General features: G+C 34.6%; 1 protein-coding gene across 1 annotated transcript in view; it reads right to left on the bottom strand.

The window, feature by feature from the left end:
- Positions 1-16,849, bottom strand: part of LOC104072998 (sorting nexin-29-like) — a gene marked incomplete at its 5' end in the record, with an annotated part of 42,002 nt that extends 25,153 nt beyond the window's left edge. Inside the window, 3 exons of the mRNA XM_009572635.1 lie at positions 13,174-13,255; positions 14,250-14,305; positions 16,733-16,849. Of these exons, the coding sequence (XP_009570930.1) occupies positions 13,174-13,255; positions 14,250-14,305; positions 16,733-16,849 (255 nt within the window). The remainder of the gene's footprint in view (positions 1-13,173; positions 13,256-14,249; positions 14,306-16,732) is intronic.
- Between the last annotated feature and the right edge of the window lie 3,321 nt (positions 16,850-20,170).

The following is a 20,170-nucleotide window of genomic DNA, read 5'->3' on the forward strand; positions in this document are numbered from 1 at the left end:
ATGCATGAATGACAGTCCTTAAATGGATTTTATGCATCTTCTAAGACCGGCAATTTGAACATTGTGGGGGGGTGGGAGAAGAGATTGTACAGGGAGGGAGACGTTATGTGCTTAACTTTGCCTCTTTTTCTTCCCCCAGACAGGACAAAATAAGCTTGGAACAAATCAAAAATTACATAGAACAGACTGCTCCTCCAACTACCTATGTTGATACACCTGTTCTAACACGTTGTTGGGTTAGAAAAGCCAACAAAACCACGCACGGAGATTATATGGATGAAGTTCAAACTGCGATCATTTCAGCTTTTCCTCTTCTTATAAGCAGAATCTATCAACAAAATCTTGCATTTCCTTTACTTCTTGCCTTTGAAATGGTCAATTTAAAGAATTATATATTGTATTATATAATCATAAACGAACCATAATTTCATGCCAGGTCCAAACTGCAACACTTGTAATGTCCCCAAATTATCTTCTAAGCTACTAGAATTATCTTCTAAAATACTTTAATCCTACTGTGATCCACGTTATCTTTTACCAATCTTAACAGTAAGGATAATTTCTTTTTTATTCTTACAAAAAGTATTCTATTAAACAGGATAAAAAGATATCCTCTTCTGCTACAACTACAGAGAGGGAACCATCAAGCACAAGACAGGGACTTCTAAAAGTCCAGTTCAGAATTACTAATGGAGAGCTGAAAGTAGTAAGAGGAGACAAGATCTCATTTGCATTAAAAGTTCTCCTCAACTACCTAACCCTGTTTGTCGTTTTCACTGCCTCCACTTAAGTTTCCCATACAAAAAAAAGCCCACAAAATCAAAAACTACCTATTTAAGAATGTCTGTTAAATTTCTTTATGATAAAAAAGAGAGAAGAAACTGAAGAAAAACAATTTCAGTGCTCTGAACTATAAAGCAAAACTTGTTAACATCAATAAAATTTATCTACTGATTCTCTATGTTTATTAAGTTTGGTGTTCCAGAGATTATAGAAGCCTGGAATATTCATTGCAACAACTCCCAAGTAATTATTAACTTAACATTTGGTTAAACGAATCTTATAACCCATGATATTTCCATAAAACAAAACTGCCAGTACTTTTGTAGAGTATTGCTAATGTAGTCTAAGAAAAATGACTGAGTAGTCTTTCTGTGGAAAGAAGAAAATTAATTCATTTTAACCAGAGGTACAGACACGTTCTGGGATGAGCTTCTGTAACTACTACTTGTTCTGTTTCTCAAATACTGGTTTATAATGATAATAAAGTTTTTTAAATTCTTAAAACTAACTCAACTTTAATGTACATCTTAATTATTCAGGAACACTAAATTTAAAAGATTTTTATCAAAATTTACAATTTAAGAAATACTTGTTTTCAGGGGATTAGAACTACCTTTTCTTCCTATTTCATAGTGTGCTTTTCTGAGAGGAGTGATGTATTTCAATCTATTTAGGAAGCTTTTATCAAAATTATTTCTGCACTCAAAACATATAGAAGTAAAAGGTATGAATCCAAAGGGGAAGCATACAGCAAAAAAGGAAGAACCAGTTACATTTCTTGACTTTACTTCAAGACAATGGAGTTCTGTTTAGAATATAAATTCAAGCTGAATTCTCCAAAGTTACCTTCGAAGTGTGAGAAATGAATACAAATGCAAGTTATATTTTGACACAGCTGCAGGACTGCATTTATGGTTAAGTTCACTCTTTGAAAACAATCCAATTTAAGAATTTCTGCATAATGAAAAACAAACGGAACAATGAAACTTTTCAGCTGTGATATGAGCAGTTTTTTGTGTGCCTTTCTACATACAGAGACATAACAGGAATAAAAGTGAACAAGCTTTTATCTCAATAAGACCATTTTATCTACTTGCACAAAGACTACAAATACTATAATATATTTTGTCATGTTAAATCTTCAACTTTTTCATATTTAGTTCATAAAAATGAACAATACAGTGTCAAATATATGAGAGAATGCACATCAAAGCGTGAACCTTAGAAACAGCCAATATTGCTCTACTAAACAGAAAAATGTCATGCATTTTAGGCCTATCCACTCAATTACGTACATGCAGAATTATGTTCACTGTGTTTCTGTAGTCACAGTTCCGCTTCTATTCACTAAAACAGTACTAAAGTGACTGGACACTAAAGAACAAAAGCAGCATGCCTACGTTTTTGCTGGATAAAAAATATCTTTTTCATTTTTAATACAAATCAAATCAGCAGAGATTTCACTCAATAACATAACTAGCTCCTTTTGACAGTGAAATGTTACTTATAATACCCCAAAATAATTAACACTATTTTACAAGCATGCACTTTGAACTGATACTGTCATTGCAATGCATGACAACCACTGCAATGAAAGAAGTTTCTGCAGAAGGGAGTATAGGTAAAATGACAGAACTGCTGGCTTTTTCTCCAAATAGAATATTTTGGGTGCTCTGGCCAGGGAAAGAAGGCTATCTCACAAATCAGTTTGTAAATAAGATAACTATTATTTATTCTAGATACTTACTGGATAAGATTATTTTCTTCTTTCTGTCATAGGTATAAAATAATTTGAAAATTGAAATTCTGCTTTTATTTTCCTATTATTTTTTGCATCCAGATCAGCATTTCTATAAGCACATCAACGTACTAAGTTGTATTATGGTTTCCTTTAAAAAAATAAACCATTATAAAAGTCTCCAAGGACTGATCTCATCTTTGCATACTCCCTCCACCCCAGCTATTTAAAAATTTTTCTCCTTTACCTACTCTTATGCTACTCTGACACATCCTCAGGTCCCATTACGGAAAAAGTGAGATACTCACCTTTTTGGCTTATGCACCCTCAAACACTCTCTTTCAGAATGCCATGAGCCATACCTTTCTCTCAAATTCTCCCAATCATTCTAGGCCATTTTCTTCTCTACTTGCCCCGAACTGCTCTGAGATGGAATATGATTAGAAAACGATTTCTTTCTCCTTTTTGCCTGCTTAGTAGTGCAGCTGCTAAAGTAATCATGTATCAGGGAAATGAAATTCAACTTTGGGTTTAATTTTGCATTTTCTTGCCTACTTTTCAACTATTTTAATTGTCAATCCATTGTCTTCCACTGTTAAGACTTCTACCTTTGATGAAATACTAAGGCTATGCTGGCTCATGTATAAATTAAAGGTCAACAGTCCCATCTAGCAGATCCCAGACTGTGCTTTCACTGTTTCATCTCTCACCCAAAGAATTTGCTGGGCACTCTCCCCCTCAAAAACTCTTGAGTATCAGACACTGTTCTCCTCCATCTCTTTTATATTGCGTTTCTGTGAAACTTCTTCCCTCTGTTTAAGCAGGAGCATTCAGCTACTGTGAATAGCCCCTTTATATCTCTCTTTCAGAGAGGAAGTGGAAAGGAAAAACAAAACATCATTTAAAGTAATATATTACAAGAAAAGATATCAGTCAATATTAAACAGTAAGATTGAAGAGAGTCAAAGGAATAAAAAAGTTGTAAGAAAAGAATGTTTATTGATGATAATGTTAGGGGGGTCCTATACATATGCAAATAGCAAGAGTCTTGTCTGATTAGCATGTTTATCTTTAATCTTATTTTGTATAATCTAAAATGTTTACCACTCTGCAAACAAGGCAGATTTGCAAGTAGCCATTTAAATATTGATATCACTTTAAGAATCACAAAATCTCAGTTTCATTATCTTAAGTGTCAGCCATTGGTAATTATAGCAACAAAAGGCATGACTAATGGCATTTGCTGTACACTTCACAGGAAAGTGGAATCCATATGTATGCAGAAAATAACAAGATGCTCTACAGTTGAGAAATACGATAAAATAATACTATTGTAATAATCATCTTGCTTCACAGGCACTAAAGAAACTGCAACTAACTATCACCATCTAGAGGTAAAATGTAAATGCAAACATTTTTTTTAATTCTCATCTGGATTCTGTCTTTATCCCTGTGAATATACTAGATGCAATTATTTTCTAATGGTAGGCTGACAGAGCAACATCTGACTCACAAAAAAGATTCACAAAAAAGATGGGCATCAAACTGCACAGATCACAAATAGCAGTCATCAGAAAGCAACTAGTTAACTAGAGAAGACAGGATATTTATAAGAGAAGAGCAGACTTTGGCCAGCATGACCCTGATTTTACAAAGCAGCCTAATACTTATATCATCTGTTTAAAGGACTAGGCTTTCTTAACTGTTACTTTGTACAAAATATATTAGTTTCTTCATATGTGGCTAGGTCCTTTAATGCTTATAACCAATCCATTTACTACTTAATAATAGCCATGAATAACGTTGTAAGAGAATAAACCTCTGAAGCTTCTTTTGGACTCAAAGTGGATAACTGTAATTGTTCTAATGTTCTTGCTAGAAGATATTGTTATGACAAGCTAGTCTGAGCTCCAGTCACAGCCCAGAAAATTTCATCCAGTAACATCCAAATAATCCTTATGATTTGTTGATTCATAATAAGGACATCAACTGGTCATCTAATTAATCTTTCTACTCAGGTGCAAAATTTATTATACTAGTAATCTGTCAGCACTAATGAATGGCAAGACTGTAGTCAAGATATAAACCTGAAGCAAAACAAAGCTGAGCAAGTATAAAGAGAGAGGATGTGCTTCTGAAAACATTAGTATGAGCTTGCCATGCATAGAAGATAAACACTAGTGGAAGGAAAGAGATTTCCTAATCATACCTATTATTTCCATTTTAGGACTACATTAGTCATTCTTAGCACAGCATTACAAGGGCCACTCATGTTTAGTTAATCCTACACCATGACCTCCAAGTTTCTTCCACTGTACTGTTACTGCAAGGTATACCGATTTCAACAGTTCAAAAAATTCTTTGGTGAATTATGAAATGTATTTTATTTAGTACACTTAAACATGAACAAAAGGTATAGCGATATTTGTCCAGAAAAGTTGCCTATCTTCCAAAATATTGCTATCCAGGGATTTCCTGAGAAAGAAGTCATGTCTTCATGTTTGGATTGATTTTTCTTCAATTTAATTAGCTCAATTATTTTCTAGACCCATGTGAACTTCCAGTATTCACAAGGTCTGTGGCAAGATGTCTTGCACGCCAATTAGATGTTGTGGAGAAAACCACTGTCATGCACTTGTTTTGAAACTGCAAGTTAGTAGTTTCAATGGATGCTCCAATTTGCATTTTGAAACAGTTAAAAATCTCTCCATATCTTTCATGATTTGAAAGATTGCTATTGTATTCCCCTCTCAGTTGTCTGTCTTGCAAGCTGAGATTTTCTAATATGCTCCTCAAATGAAAAAGCTTCATTTTTCACCCGTATTCTTTCCAGTTCTGATATATTTCTTTGGAGCAGACTAGAACTGCACACAGATAAGCCAGAGATTATACACAGCATAACAGAGTTTTCTGTTTTTCTATCCCTTCCCTAATGATTTCTAACAACTTGGTTTTTAGACATCCCTAAACCCTTTTAAAAAATGTGTCAGATTAGATACTTTAAAATCTTCTGGTACCCAAGCTAGAAGCTATTTATCAGTCAGTTTTCAGCTATTTCACCCTTGAATTCCTGGTGAGCTGCATGTGGAGATTTATTCTTTATTTGTTCAATAAGATCTTCTACTGGTATTTAATTTAAAACAGACAATCTGCTCATTCTACACAAGGAATAATCCAGAATGGGAATACCCCATAACAACTCCACGGTGAACAGAGATTTTAAGATACGCATTTTTCTGTTACTATTTTGTGTTCTGAGACCTTCTTCTTCAGCTTGAGTATTTGTCCCACTGACTTTAGCAAGTGGCCTCTTCCTGACATGTACAAATGAGACCATTAGATTTTATGCCTTTTGGAAGTTCTAAGAGGGCTGTAACACTGTATTTCTGCTTTTTTCCTCCAGAAGTGTATATTCCTCCATTTTTCTTTGGAGATGACTTCAATTCTTTAATTTTTAAAAATGTATTTATTTACTTCTAATGACTTTCCTTATTCTGCTGCAAATTCTCTTGGTTTTCCTCTCTTTTTAAATAGGTTATGCATTTCCTCTGAGCAATATCCAAGTTTTTAAATAGTCTCCATTATGCCTGCAAACCATCTTAGTTGTACCTTTTAGGTTTTTTTAACCTTTTTAGGTTTTTTTTTATCCTCATTTTTTTCCTCAATCTCTTTTTTACAGTTAAATATTAGTTGTGAATTTTTGCTTTTGTTCCTTTTACAATAGAGTTTAAATTAATTAATTTTAGTTTATTTAAATTCCTATTCCCATCCCAAACACCTGCTCTTCTTTACCTGTAAACCTTCCTCTACTTTTGAGTTTATAACTTCTATGATCTTCAAGTGCCAGTAACTGAGTCCCGCATTTAAAATCATCCCTCCTGTGAAAACTCCCTTTATTCCAGAAACATATCCAAATCCTGATGAATCCAAACCTTTTATTTTTCCAACATTTTTTCATTCATGCAGCAAAATACTAGACCTCCCCTCTCTGAAGCCTCCATACTCTCCTTTACCCTGTATGACTGGAAACCAAATGGAACAGTATCTTCCACACCATGGCTTAGTAGCCCATCTAGAAACATGAAGGCTTCCCATCTTTCTACTTATCAGTAAAGTCCCATATGATACCCTAGGGAATGACAAAATTGAACTCCCCAACACTTACAGCCACCTCTTCTCAGTGGGGATCTTTGTTCTCAGAGGACTATTCACAGTGCAAGAGAAAACAAAGCCCTAAATGGCTATTTAATTTTAGAACACCTGTATCACATTTATTTTTTGTCTTTATTTATTGTAGTCACTAGTTATTTATTGTAGTCATCTGAAAGTTTGTCAATTATTGTGAAATGGTGATATTTCAGAGAGCAAGTGAAAAAATATTTTTAATTTAACTTAGTAACTGCACTTAAGTGCACATCCAATTCTAAAAAGCTTTTCCACTAAAATTTATACACCATCTAATTTTTGTAACATCCACAGTTGAATGATACAAGTCTATGGCTCCATTAATTTTTAAGGCAGTATTAGATAGTGCTGAGCTGTGAGCACTGATTAATCTGCTGCTCACAACTGTCCCCTTGAACTCAGTCATTCAAATTGAGCATAAAATTTGGCTATGTTTCTAGACCTTGTTTTTAAATTCTTAAGATTCATAACCAGTAAATGCTGCCAGTTAAACAGTACTGCAAGAGTGCGGTGTAACTCTACAAATACAGAGGTCTGATTAAAATTTCCACATCTAATAGGATTCATTATAAAATGTTGCTTGCTTTCAGAGTCCACAACCTTGTTTCTGAGCTTGTCCAGAATCCTTAATCCTTAACAGAAATTAAAGAAACTATTTGATGGTTGAAACTAAGTTACAAGTATGCTGAAGCTGGAAACTTTTCCTTCTATATTCACTGAAGAATAAAATCTGGGTTTTTTAAAGATGGAAGATGTACTGATTTTGAACATGACATCTGAAACATACCGAAATATTAACATGACACAAGAAGAAATGCTTTGAAATGGCCTTCAAAACAGCATTACAAACCTGCACTAAATTTAAAAAAAAAAAACCACAAAACTAAAAAAATTTGTAAAAAGCAAGCACTATAACCAAACTCCTGCTGGAGTCCATTCTTATCCTGTCCAGGTCAGGCCCTCCTGATATGTAAATTAACATGTCATTCATTTCTTTTCCTGGTTTAAGAAGCACAAATGCAAAATTGGCATTGACTTCAAAGAGGCACAGCTACCCAGATTTATTTCTCCTGATTCTTATATTCCTAAGAAGCATTTGTAGGTCCAAGAAAAAAGATGAAAGATACTGTGGAACTGATAAGTTCATACTTTTCCAAACTATTTGAGGTGCTCTGCAATTCTTTTCACCCTCTTTTGGTCATTTCCAAGGCATGTGATACGTATGCAGTAGTTTATTTTCTGTTAGAAAATACGCACTTATGAGCAAAAAGGGACAGAAGAGGCACAACAATTCTAAAGTGCATCAACAATAAATGTGACATAGCAAGTCTCCACTGGCACACTGTCTTCCTCTCTCCATCAAGTGAAATGCTCCAGAGATACACAATTTCAAATCAGCAAAGGTTAACAAGGTGGCTCATAACAGGAGGGAAGAGGAGGACAATCTCTTTAGCTTTCTAATAGCAGAAAATGCAGAAGAAATCAAGCCATGTTAGAAATCCATTTACAAGAACTGCATTTGGAAAAGCAATCGTCAAGGTCCATGCCCTTTTGCAACATCTTCATTTGGCAGCAACATCTTACCTTAATAGTACTACGCATACGAGCTCATTTTCAGGCAGGCTAAGCATCTTAAGGCTAATTTCCAATTAGCTTTAAGTACGTCATAAGTATTTAGCATATCTAGAAATTATGCTTATCCAAACCCAAAGTTTCAAACTTTGCCTGTTCCAATTGGCACACTTCAGCTTTCTCCAAAGTTCGTTTGACATCTTTTTCTCAGAATTAACCAGCACAACCAAGAGTCACTTTTTACATCTCAAGTTATGCTTACTCAAGCACTCACAGAGAAATCCAAACTCCAAAAGATGTTGGTAATGATCTCAATAATATCAACATTCTGCAATATTGCTACTTTCCTTTACATTGATACACTACAAGCAATTTCTCATGTAGCTGATACAGAGAGTTATACATGCATTTTAATTTTTTGCCATTGGAGAAATAAATGATAAAGCAAAAGTAATGTTTATTATGAATAAGAGGACTCTCAGAAATGAGCTCAGTCATTTATACTAATTGTCACTCCCAGTCCTTGTCTGTTCATTACATACTGGTAGCCTGGTAAATATCCTCTTCCACAATTTCAACACTGAATCAAATTCCCTGTAATCAGGAGCACATGTTTTGGCAGAGATTTAACAAGATAAATGCACAGTGCTGTTATTGAGGCTATTCTGAAGTTTTATAAATTAATGCTTTCCTGGTAGCTATAAAATGCAGAATATATATTCAGCAAGCAGATGACTACATATTTGACCAGAGATGTGGCAATCACTTCAAGTGTTTCATCGTAGTGCTATGCTACAGAGTGTATGTCTGTTTAGGAAAATTTCTTTTTTTCATGTGCACAGTGGCAGAAAACAAAGTTATTTGCTAGACAGATACTCTTTCCAGTCATACTCCTGCTACTGAGATCAAAAACTGGTAGGAATGTCATTAATGTATTCTTCCATAAGAAAAGATCTCAGCAGGTACCAAGATCAAAGTTTAGTAAGAATTATAGAAGTTTTAGGTCACTTCTACAGGTAATTCTTGCTCACTTTTTTTTTAAATATTAAAAGACAAAGTTGAGCAAATACACAACTGTTCACGAGAGGAATTCTATGATATTCTGTGCTGTTCTGTAAAGACAAACTAGTCTGACCACAGACATTCTATGTGTATTCTAGATAACACTTCTAACATTCCACATTACGTATGTCCCATAAATTGCTAGTGTGAATAGATAATGAATAGAGCATATTCAGAAGAACTTGTACATTTTTCAAATACATATACCAATTAATAGAATTTTGCACACTATGGATGCCCAACATTACAAGCATATATTGTAGACATAAAGAACTTAATAAAATTCTCAAAATTGTCTTTCTGTAAATCTAGAATTTTCAATCTTTTAGAATCTTGCAATGATATTTTGCTTCCTTTTTTCCTCTTCTCAAGAGGCTTAGCCTTCAATCACAAGTTCTTTGTTTTCCGTTGATGATGAGTAATGGATGAAGTCTATTAAAACCCACTCTGTACCAGCACAACATATTTTCTAAAATGTCATGCCAATGATAAATAGAAATAAGGTGCAAAAGCACAATAAAAAAACCTAAACTTCGTTCAAGTCACTGTAGTTAGGCCATTAACCAAGCCAAACTGAGAGCAAAATCTAAGCCTCTACTCACTTCAGTAGATTTTGGATAAAGCCCTGAAACTCTTATAAATTGGGAGGCTTAGTTTATCTCAGTATTCTTCCTATTAAAAAAGAATGTGCAGAACATCTATAGTATATAAGAACTCTGCATACTTTCCAGGCTCTTATGATGCCATTTATATAGTCATGTACAGTCAAACTGCACGAAAAGTATGAAACTCATTAGTAACTAAGTTTGATATCAAGTTACAAGTAAAATTAAAAATAAATTAAGTTCTTCAAAGAATTAATGTTTTTTAATCCAGTTCTAATATACCTTAACGAAAAGCATTTTATTACTTAAAAAAAAAAAAAAAGATAGATTTGGCATATTAGATAGCAACCTTATAAATAAATTGCTTCTGGTTCATGTCTTAGTAGTAACAACACTAACAAAACTCAAAATACAAAAGCAAGTTTAATAATATAAAAGGATTCTTTCTTCCCATTCAACCAAAGAGAATGAAACTGAAAAATTAAAATTGTTGATAAAAATGCAACTATTTGTAATACACGCAAATTCTCCATGACCCTTTTTCAAACAGATATGTGCTTATGTGCTTTTCTTTCATTTCTTTCTAAGTTTTTCCTGGCCATTTAACCACTCAGGACATCCAAACTGGCAGCATTTTTTTTTAAACAAAATGGCCTCCTTATGCAGTACTAATGTTACTATTGAACTTAAGAACCTTTAATAGTATACAGAGACAGTTTTCCTCCCATTCCTTCACCTATCATAGCATCTGCTCTTACTAAAGAGCTGCCTATAGCTAAACTCTCTGTTCATTCACAAGCAGCTGCAACAATTGTTTTGTTTCTACTTTTCACTAACCAACCAAATGAGGAGGAAAACCTGTGTGAGCAACAGACCATTGGTAAACACACCGGAGAAAGCCATAGTTTCAGTTTACTTCTTATTCACAACTTACATGGAAAAGTCTTTAAAGTGCTTTTCTTTGCAATAAGTCTCCCACTGCAACAATTCATGCCCACAATTTGATAATTAGAAATTATGCTAACTTTTCACATAAATATGAAAGGAACGTGGAACTGTGTTCATTGCATCCACATAAGCTTTCCTGAGTATCAGGAAAAGATAAGATCAACTATTGGGTCATATTCCCCCTCTCCTGTCTTTCACGTAACAGCAGATAGCAGTAACATTAAAAAGATACAAAATTAATGCAGTACAGACAGTACTGTTACATGTCATTTCTCACCAACTCATTAATAAGTGTGCCAACCCTAAACAGTCAGAAATGCACTTAAAAATTGAGGGGATAGTCACTCAGTGCCTTCATTTCAATCTGTACTGCAGAAATAACTCAAAAAAAAAAAAAAAGTCAGAGCATGTAGAAATTTAAGTGTCATATTGTTGCAAACACAAATGACATTGTTCAGATACCAAGTATTTTTCTGAAATTGTCTTATTTTGTAGTTATCTGCCAGAAACTCAAAATTTCTATGCAACTTCAGGAGAAAAAAAACAAAAACACAAAGAAGAAAATTCTGGGGTACATCACATTCCAGCTTTTGTTTGATCAACAGACTTGATGTAAAAATGCTTGAGGAAAGACTGAACTTTTAAAACTCAAAGCTTTTTAAATAGTACATGATAGGTACCCCTTAATATTACCCTTTGCTGCTCATCCACACAGGCAGCAACGTTAATTCCAGAGAAGACCACTACCAAATCAAGGGTGACTAAACAGCACTGGGGACAAGGATGAAGTGCATAGGGGCTCAGCTGGTCTTCTAGATCCTGCCAGTGAGTAAAAAGGCTTGTGTAGCAGCAGGAGGATCCTGTGGATCAATACCTGGTTGCACAGCAGGTGCCATTGACAGATTCGGCTTTTGGGATCATGGGACTGTCTCTAATGATTAAGGACTACTGGGAGAGATGAAATCCACCTGACAGAATGGGACAAGATCACCTTTGCCAACAGGCTGACCAACCTGGTGAGGAAATGGTGGATAGGGTGGAAAGCAAATGGTGCATCGTGATAGGAACAAGAGAAACCTAAGAAATTACAAAGCAGAATGAAAAGAGTAAAACAGAGCAACCTAGGAAACAAGCAGGAGAAACCAGAGCTCCTCTAGTGGTCACAGAACTGCAACACCATTAGAGTAACAGGGGTGTAGTGGGGTGGGATATCGATACTTCTAAGAATTTCTGCATTAGCAGACTGGTGTCTGGGTTTGAGAATGTGTAGCCAGTGACAGCAGAACAGAGGAATATGTGAGAGCAAAAATAATCACACTTGTCAACAAGTTAGGTTTCCACAAACACTTATGCACCTGAATTTGATTGATTATTCAATGCTTTAAACAAATTACTAACTGTTCAGTATTGTTAGCTTTTCTTTCCATTAGCAAAAGTCTTATTTTTCATTGTCATTTACTGGCCAAAAGGTAGGTGTTTTCCCATATTTTTCAACTATCTGCCAACACTTCATAAATGATTCAAAGTTCTACAAAAATCATCATTCAGAGTGAGAGAAATGTTAAAAAGCTTCAGAAATCTTGTTCAGAGCTAAGTACATGTGGCTGAAACAAAAGTGGAAAAATTTTGCAGCTGCTAATAATCCACAAATAAAGAAATACAAACAGCCTGGGACAGCATATTAAAGAGTGTTTAAAGTTTGCCTTGCCATTCTATCCATGGAGGGCATAATTATTCTGAAACGAAGAATTCAGGAATCAAGGAACAGTATAGGATTTCAAAGCTTCAACTACAAGGCAGGCTAGAGCGCAAACCCTTAAGTTCACAGCCAGCTGAAGCAGAACACACTATGAACACGTGCAACGACACGTAGTGAAGGCTTGTTGCACCATTCAAAACATTTTTGAGCAAGCTACTACAGTAAGCCACATCTACCTATCTGTCAAGCAACACTTCTGGTCATTGATATCCTCAAAATTGAAACAATATGTACATGCATATTGAAGAAGGCATTACTGATTAATATTGAATTAGTGTACACCCTGGTCAATGCAGTCATCTTAGTAGCATGCTTTTAAAGTATTAAACTATTAAAAACCAACCCTCAAAATATGCTATTTGGATAATCAACACAATCCTATGGATGAATATATATGAAGTTACTGCTGCTGTTCATTAACTGATCTCTAATGAAATTATACTGAGAACTTTAAATTATTAAAATGTGCCATTTCAGTCAGAAACTTTTACCCAGAATCTGTGTTAAGATGTGTCACTTACCTGATAAACATGGAATGCATTAGCAGCTTTTCCACGCAGAAAGACTGAGGGAATCCAAACATTAATAAGAGCACGATTTGATCTGAGGAGAAAGAAAAACTTAAAATATGGAATCATATTGATGTATAAGAATTGCAAAGCAACTACCTCCAGTGATTTAGATAATGATCAAAGTGAACAACAAAGCAACTTAACATTTCAAATGGAGTATCAGAAAAATTGTAGTTCTGCCTGAACCTTTTATACCTGCTGTATCTAAAAGTGTTCCCTAAAATTAACATAACTGAAAAAGAGCACTGAAACAATTCCCTCTGCGGGTTTTTTGGGTTTTGTTGTTTGTTGTTTTTGTTTGGTTTTTTTTTACAGCATGTATTTGACAAAATTTGATTATACACATGAACCAAAAACTATTCATTTCAACAAACTCAACACTTTGGTTCACGAAACTCAGCAAAAAACTGAGTTTATTAAATAACAGCAGAGCACTGCACAATTATGGAGAAGCCATTTCCATCCACTCTTTATAATTCATCTCCAAATTTCCATAATTCAAAGACATCAGCTACATTTTCACCCCCTCATTCACAAAAAGCTAGATTCATTAGTCTGACTAATAAAGGCAAAATTCCAAATCACAACACTCTAGAATGATCTGGGATGACCAACTGGATTGTTTGTGGGGTTTTTTGTAGTACTATTTGTATGCATTGATTAGGAGTTATTCTGTAACAATGAGAAAGTCCATCACATTATGTATAGCATCTAGCATCTATCAAACCCAAAGCAACAGAAAACAGTAACTTTTGGGTGCTTTGTTAGAATACCAAGACCTAGTGCACTGAAAGAGCACTCCAAGAGAATATTCATAAATCTAAACTCCTTGCATTCAACATTATTAAAAACTACACTAGGGCATGGACTGTGCAGCTCTCCATACTTTTTAAACAACAGACCACCACAGCTGAGAATTCAGTTATTGGAAATTATATAGGAAAAGCAAATTATTGAATGTTTGCTTATTCTTCTTTCCCATAAAGACAGTACAAAGAGAAAAATATTTGCATTATGAAACTTACATTTCAAAATCTGACAAACTCTGATCTTCAGATGTTTGACTCAAATCTCCAGGGACCTACATTTACAAAACAGAAATAATTCCCACACACTGGTTATTATGCTTTCTATTAAGAAAGCATAATATTATAAGGAAATTACAATTCAACATTCAATTTTTTAAATGCCAATAAAAACTATTACTGAGAAACAATAAAAGAAAAATAAACAATCATGCAACAGGATTATGAACATATCACCCTTGTGAGTTCTTCATGTTAGAATTTGCTACAGTTTATAAAGAAACAAATTGGGTTTTGTAAAAGCATGTAATTTTGAAAGGTACAGAAAACCCAGAAAAAAGCATTGTTATTAGGCCTTTATAAGCAAAGTATGTTAAAACAAAGTACATTGTGTGTATAAACAATTTATGGGAAGAGATGAAGCATATAAAACCCAGTGATCAGTTTCTTTTACAACCAACATTCCATTAAGAGAAAGACACATGATCATTTTATTTTAGCTGTGTTCTTCCAAAACATTATATAGCTACGAAAGTTCATAAAGATGGCAATGATGGACTAACACCTGCAGAATCAAAAGAATTAGCAGTTGTGAGAAAACAAGATTGAGTGAGCGTTTAGAACTGAAACAGCAATAGCTTTTTACCTTACTTTAAAGCTAGTTAAACATAAAAGGATATCTTCTCACCTTTAAATACTGTAAAATGTAAAGCATAACCCAGAACAGTTAGTGTGTTTTGATGAAGAAAAACAGCTAAAAGTTGTGAACTCCCAGAGGCAGCTTCTACATTGGTTAAATATTGGTTCAGTGTACTTCTATAATGTATCTTGCATGCATATTACTGTTTTTCAGAATATTTACTGCCTAAGAAACTTAAATATACATTATTGCTTATTGTAAAGCAACATATATTTATTTATTGCAAAGCAATATAAAATTTCAAAGGGGACTAAAGAAAATCTACTTCCCAGATGTTTTTACAGACCAGCTCAAGACCTCCCAATACACAAGACAAAACTGAATTTTGCCTTCCCAAAATTAAAGGGATATGGCTCAGCAAAAACTAAGTCATTCCTTGCATAAAATTGCATTCATTGCATAAAAACCTCAAAAACAGAGTGTGGACTTTGGAAATAAGAAAAAGGATAACTTTAATGAGTTCCAGTGCTTGCACATCTATGTTGAAATAGATTGGTTACTGATTTTGAGATGGTAATTGAAGTGGTGTTCATTGTAATGCAAAACACAATAATGGAGACATTACATGAACATACTTCTTCATACCCTTGAAAGCACATACTTTTTGTTTTAATATTCCTCTGTTGCAGAAGTTCTGAAACTCAATTACTAGAAATTTGGAAAGATCATTGTGAATAATTCATTTATAAAATACAGCCATTAAAATTGATTATCAGCATTAAAAGGAAAGGAGAAGACAGCGAAGAATCATTGAAGCTATTTTTATAACAAACTGCAAATTATATACTATTTTAATAATAAAATGTTAAGAACTTGGCTGATATTTTCAGACAAGTCAAAGGGGGATCAAATATTCATAGCCCACAATTTCTGGCAGTTACACACTTTACCAACTTTGAAAGTTCTAATTAAAGTCTACTAAGTAACAGATAGACTATCAGCACAGAGTTTTGTTTACTAATATAGAATTAAAATGTATCCACTTCTTAGGATAATGCAAAAGTCTTTAGGACTGTATTCAATTCACAGTTTCATTTTGGACAATAACTAGTAACAACTAGCATTCAGCTAGCCCTTAAAAATATAGTACCACTTCCACTTCTTAAAAAGTTCTAGGAATTAGTTTTCTCTCGGTGTCTGATACATTAAAACATAGTATCAATATCTAAATACTGGATTAGGATATGGAGACACATGGTTAAAAACAAAATCTCTGAACATGGACATACAGCCCAAAATCTCTAAGTAAGAAAGTACAGCTATAATATGCATGTGATTTACCATTTATCATCTCTTAACACAATAATGTGATTGTTTCCATCTAAAAGGCTGAAAATTGTAGGTGAAATCCTGCTTCACTAATGCACACAGAACTGTCATCAGTCACTTTACATAAATGTTTTGATAAAATAGGCACGAATGCTTCCAGTGCAAACAAAAAATCAACAAAAATTATCAAAATATGCCTCCCTCAGAAGACGGACAACTATTAGGAACATTCTTGACTCCTCCTGTTTCCTCCCCAATCTTTTCTTTTAACACAAAAAGCCAAAGTGAAGCAATAGTTGGTAGAAAACAATTTTATTGTCTGAATATATCTATTTTACATTCAATTCTGCTAAGGAGACTCAAACGCTATCAAAAATACCAAGTAAGGTGTTCTTGACAGATGTGTTATTAGCTGTTATTTCTTATAAGCTAATATATACTTTATTTCATCACGAGTAATGGTTTTAAGCTTATTCCAGAGTGGTATTCTACACCGTAATAAACAAACACTTACCGGCCCTCTCAAATCAATTAGTTCTTGTCTCATCTGGGACACAAGAGCTTCTTTAGCCATCAGAGCACGGTGCAGCCTCTCATTGAATTCAATCAGTTCCCCATGCATTTCGGCTACCTGAAAAACAAAGCCAAGAGATAATTGTGTTCTAAACTGAAAAAAAAACATGCTACGTAATTTCTTACATGTATATCAACTTTTATTTATATTTTTTGTTTTACCATACTCTCCAAGTAGTGCATCTTGTTGCTAATGCATTAGTTTGAACTGACCATTAAGAACAGACACTGTTATAATAATTTTGACTCATGCCTTGAAATGTAGGTTTTGGTATTGAATTCAATAGGACAAAATACAACTCTACATCCAATTTTATTCCTATCAGAGGAGATCCTACGGCAAGTGATTCTAATAAAACACCTATTAACTTTTGTTCTCAGTTTAATTCTTTGATGAACACAGCACTCAAGAGTTACAAACTAATGACAATATTTTGAACTGGGAATAATGCAAAATGCACAAATTGCATTAAACTTTGTCAATAATTCATGAATAATATATTCTGCACTCTTACTTGGAGTTTTAATAGGATTGGAGATAGAAGTCCACTCATCCCAGGCAAATCTGTGAGGGGTCAAAGGAACATAAATACCACAGTTACGCTGTGGCACAAGTTGTTGTGCATAGGCAAATAGTGTGGCCTCAAGCACGGCCTCTTCGGACACGAAGTCTAGCTATGTCTATGCTCTCCATTTTTGAGTCAAAGTATCAAGAAAGCACCAATTGATACAGGATGTTTATGAAAGTGAACAGGGCTGGATGAATGACAAGGATGAAAAGTATATCAATTTACAGAGCAAACTATGTTTAAGTTGGTTCCCTGCCAAGAGATGCAAGAAACAATAAAAGTCAAATCAAGGTTAAAGACAATACTGAGCTCTTTAATTTTTCTTACACAGAAGTGTAAGCTTACAGCTTAAGGGGGAAGAACTCCAAAAGGACAAGGGTTCCCAAATAGCAAAGGTCCAAATAGTAGCAGTAACATGTTACCATCAAGAGAATGTGATGGGGAAACTAGCAGAAACAGGGAGCAAGGCTAAAAGAAACTTAAAATAGGTGTTCAGCAAGATTTTTAGCTACTCCTATCAGACCCATTATACTATAAAATTGAATGAAAGTTTCAATTATGATGGATGACCCATCAGTACACAATATACCTAGCAAGGAGGTTGTCTTGAACTGATAATGCCACATGTAGCCTTAGAGCAAAGAAATTTGAGCCAAAAAGGGTTTGTAGAATTATTTTCAAGGGAAAAGAAAGACTCTTCAGAAAACCCCACTGTTAGAAGTTTCCAGGTAAATCCTCCCTGTATGACTCCTGTATTAAAGAAAAGGAATACTGATGAGGGCCACTATCAGAGGTGGAGCACCAGACGAGCAGTCCCAGGGCAGAGCAAGAAAAGCTACAATTTTAACAGGAGTAGTTAGATGAAAACAGAAGCAGCGACTGGTTGGCCCCTCTAGCAGGCACAGCAGGCTACCACAACAATATTGTTAAACATGTTTTTCAGGTTACAGCAACTCTTGAAATGCCTCCTCATACAGCCATCCAAAGCTGTCAGAATAGTAGAAGCAATGGGGTAACATTATGAAAGCACAGCACACACGAATAAGATGAATATCAATCCACCACCTTCAACGCTAGCACAGGCACTTGGACTGTTGCCAAATCTCTTAAGAGTTTCCCTTCTGGAGGCAGTTCACTACTACCTATGAACTTCATGCTTTTCCTGCATCAAGGTCTGCTAAAAACAATAAAGAGGTCTCCTTATAATTACATCCTTTCAGTTACATTTTATGTCATCACATCTTCCTTTATTCATTCCACACTGAAGCTTAAGCAATAATTTTCCGTACTGGGACTTCAGTCATCTTCACAGTTGTTTTTCTTCATGACAATATGTTTAAAGCAGAAAATTAAAGTACAAATGAACTAAGTTTCCCGTGGCCAGATGATAATTCAGATTTGGTCCTGGTCATATCAGAAAGCATGCTCAAAGAGCCCAAATCCTTATCACGAAGGGGAAGTGAGGCCAACATAAAATATTTAGACTCCACACTAACAGAACTCTAAAGACGTGTTGTCAAAAGAAAATCTAAGTCTACTCCTGCTGCAGCTATACTGTCCAGCACGACCACATTTAAGAGCAGTCTCCAGAGAAATGACAAAGGTAAACATCACTTAATGTTCCACAGCAAAGGACTAAGCTGTTAACTTAAAACATGCTAGAAATGTTTCACTAAACATATGAAGAATACAATCTGTCTTAGAAGGACATGCGCAACAAGAAAAAATTAGTAAGGTTTTTTAAAAGGGTGTTTTAGTAGAACTCAGATTTTTTTTAATATAATTTGCAGCTAAAATTCATAAAAGCTTTTGCACGAGCCACTTCTGAATTAATGACTTTTTGTCAGGTATAGGCATGTTTTTCCCCAATTGTCACAAAATGCAAAACAACGTATTTCCCAAGAAACTCTAGACAGAACTGGAAGTTGCTTCCTTTTGCTCTCAGTGGAGGCAAAGGTGTATTTCTCCCATGAGAACATCAACATTCTTCTACCTTTTTTCTTAACATAAATAAAGTCAAAGGTCTTCAAAAAGAGCAGGTATCCTACTAAACACTAATAATTGCATTTTTCTACAAGTGAAAACCAGTAAAACTCAGAATGGCAGACAGTTCAGACAAATCTATTGATATAGCTATAAAATGCTTAGCCATTGCTTTCTTTTTCAAAACTTCCGTTTTGTATTCTTGACATCTCCAACTGCAAGTAAGTTATTTGGTTCAAGGCAGACTGAAAGATCCTTTTAAGAACAGGGTTGGGTTTGGTTGTTTTGGTTTGGGGTTTTTTTATTTTGTTTTGTGGTGTGGGTTTTTGTTTGGTTTTGTTTGTTTGTTTTTTTACTACAGCTACATAAAGTAAGCACAAGTCACAATTCATCAAAACCAACAAGAAGAAAATAAGCTGTAGCTTTCAACTCAAAATATATTGGGAACTGTGCATGTTAGACGAACTATATATTAATGCTTGCAATATTTCACAGTCTTCGTCAATCGTGTACGGTACTACCAGTGTTTACCGAGATTAACCCTGACATACAAAAGAGCACTAACACATTTGAACAGGAAAAACACAACTCTGACAAGACCTGTGCCTGGCCAAGGAAAATTAAAGTAACCAGCAAAATCAGAGACACAAGATAATAAGTTTAATAAGAGGGATAAAATAAGTATTAATAAAGAAGGATAAAAATTAGCCCGTCTCTAGCTGCTGCATCCTTCCATATATCCCCATAGCAAAAGCCAAAGCCCAAGACGAAAGATCTAAACAACAAAGGTCTAAACAAATCTCTAAACACCACCATTATTATCTTTC

The sequence above is a fragment of the Fulmarus glacialis genome, unplaced genomic scaffold, assembly GCF_000690835.1.
Source record: "Fulmarus glacialis isolate BGI_N327 unplaced genomic scaffold, ASM69083v1 scaffold29892, whole genome shotgun sequence".
Lineage (NCBI taxonomy): Eukaryota > Metazoa > Chordata > Aves > Procellariiformes > Procellariidae > Fulmarus > Fulmarus glacialis.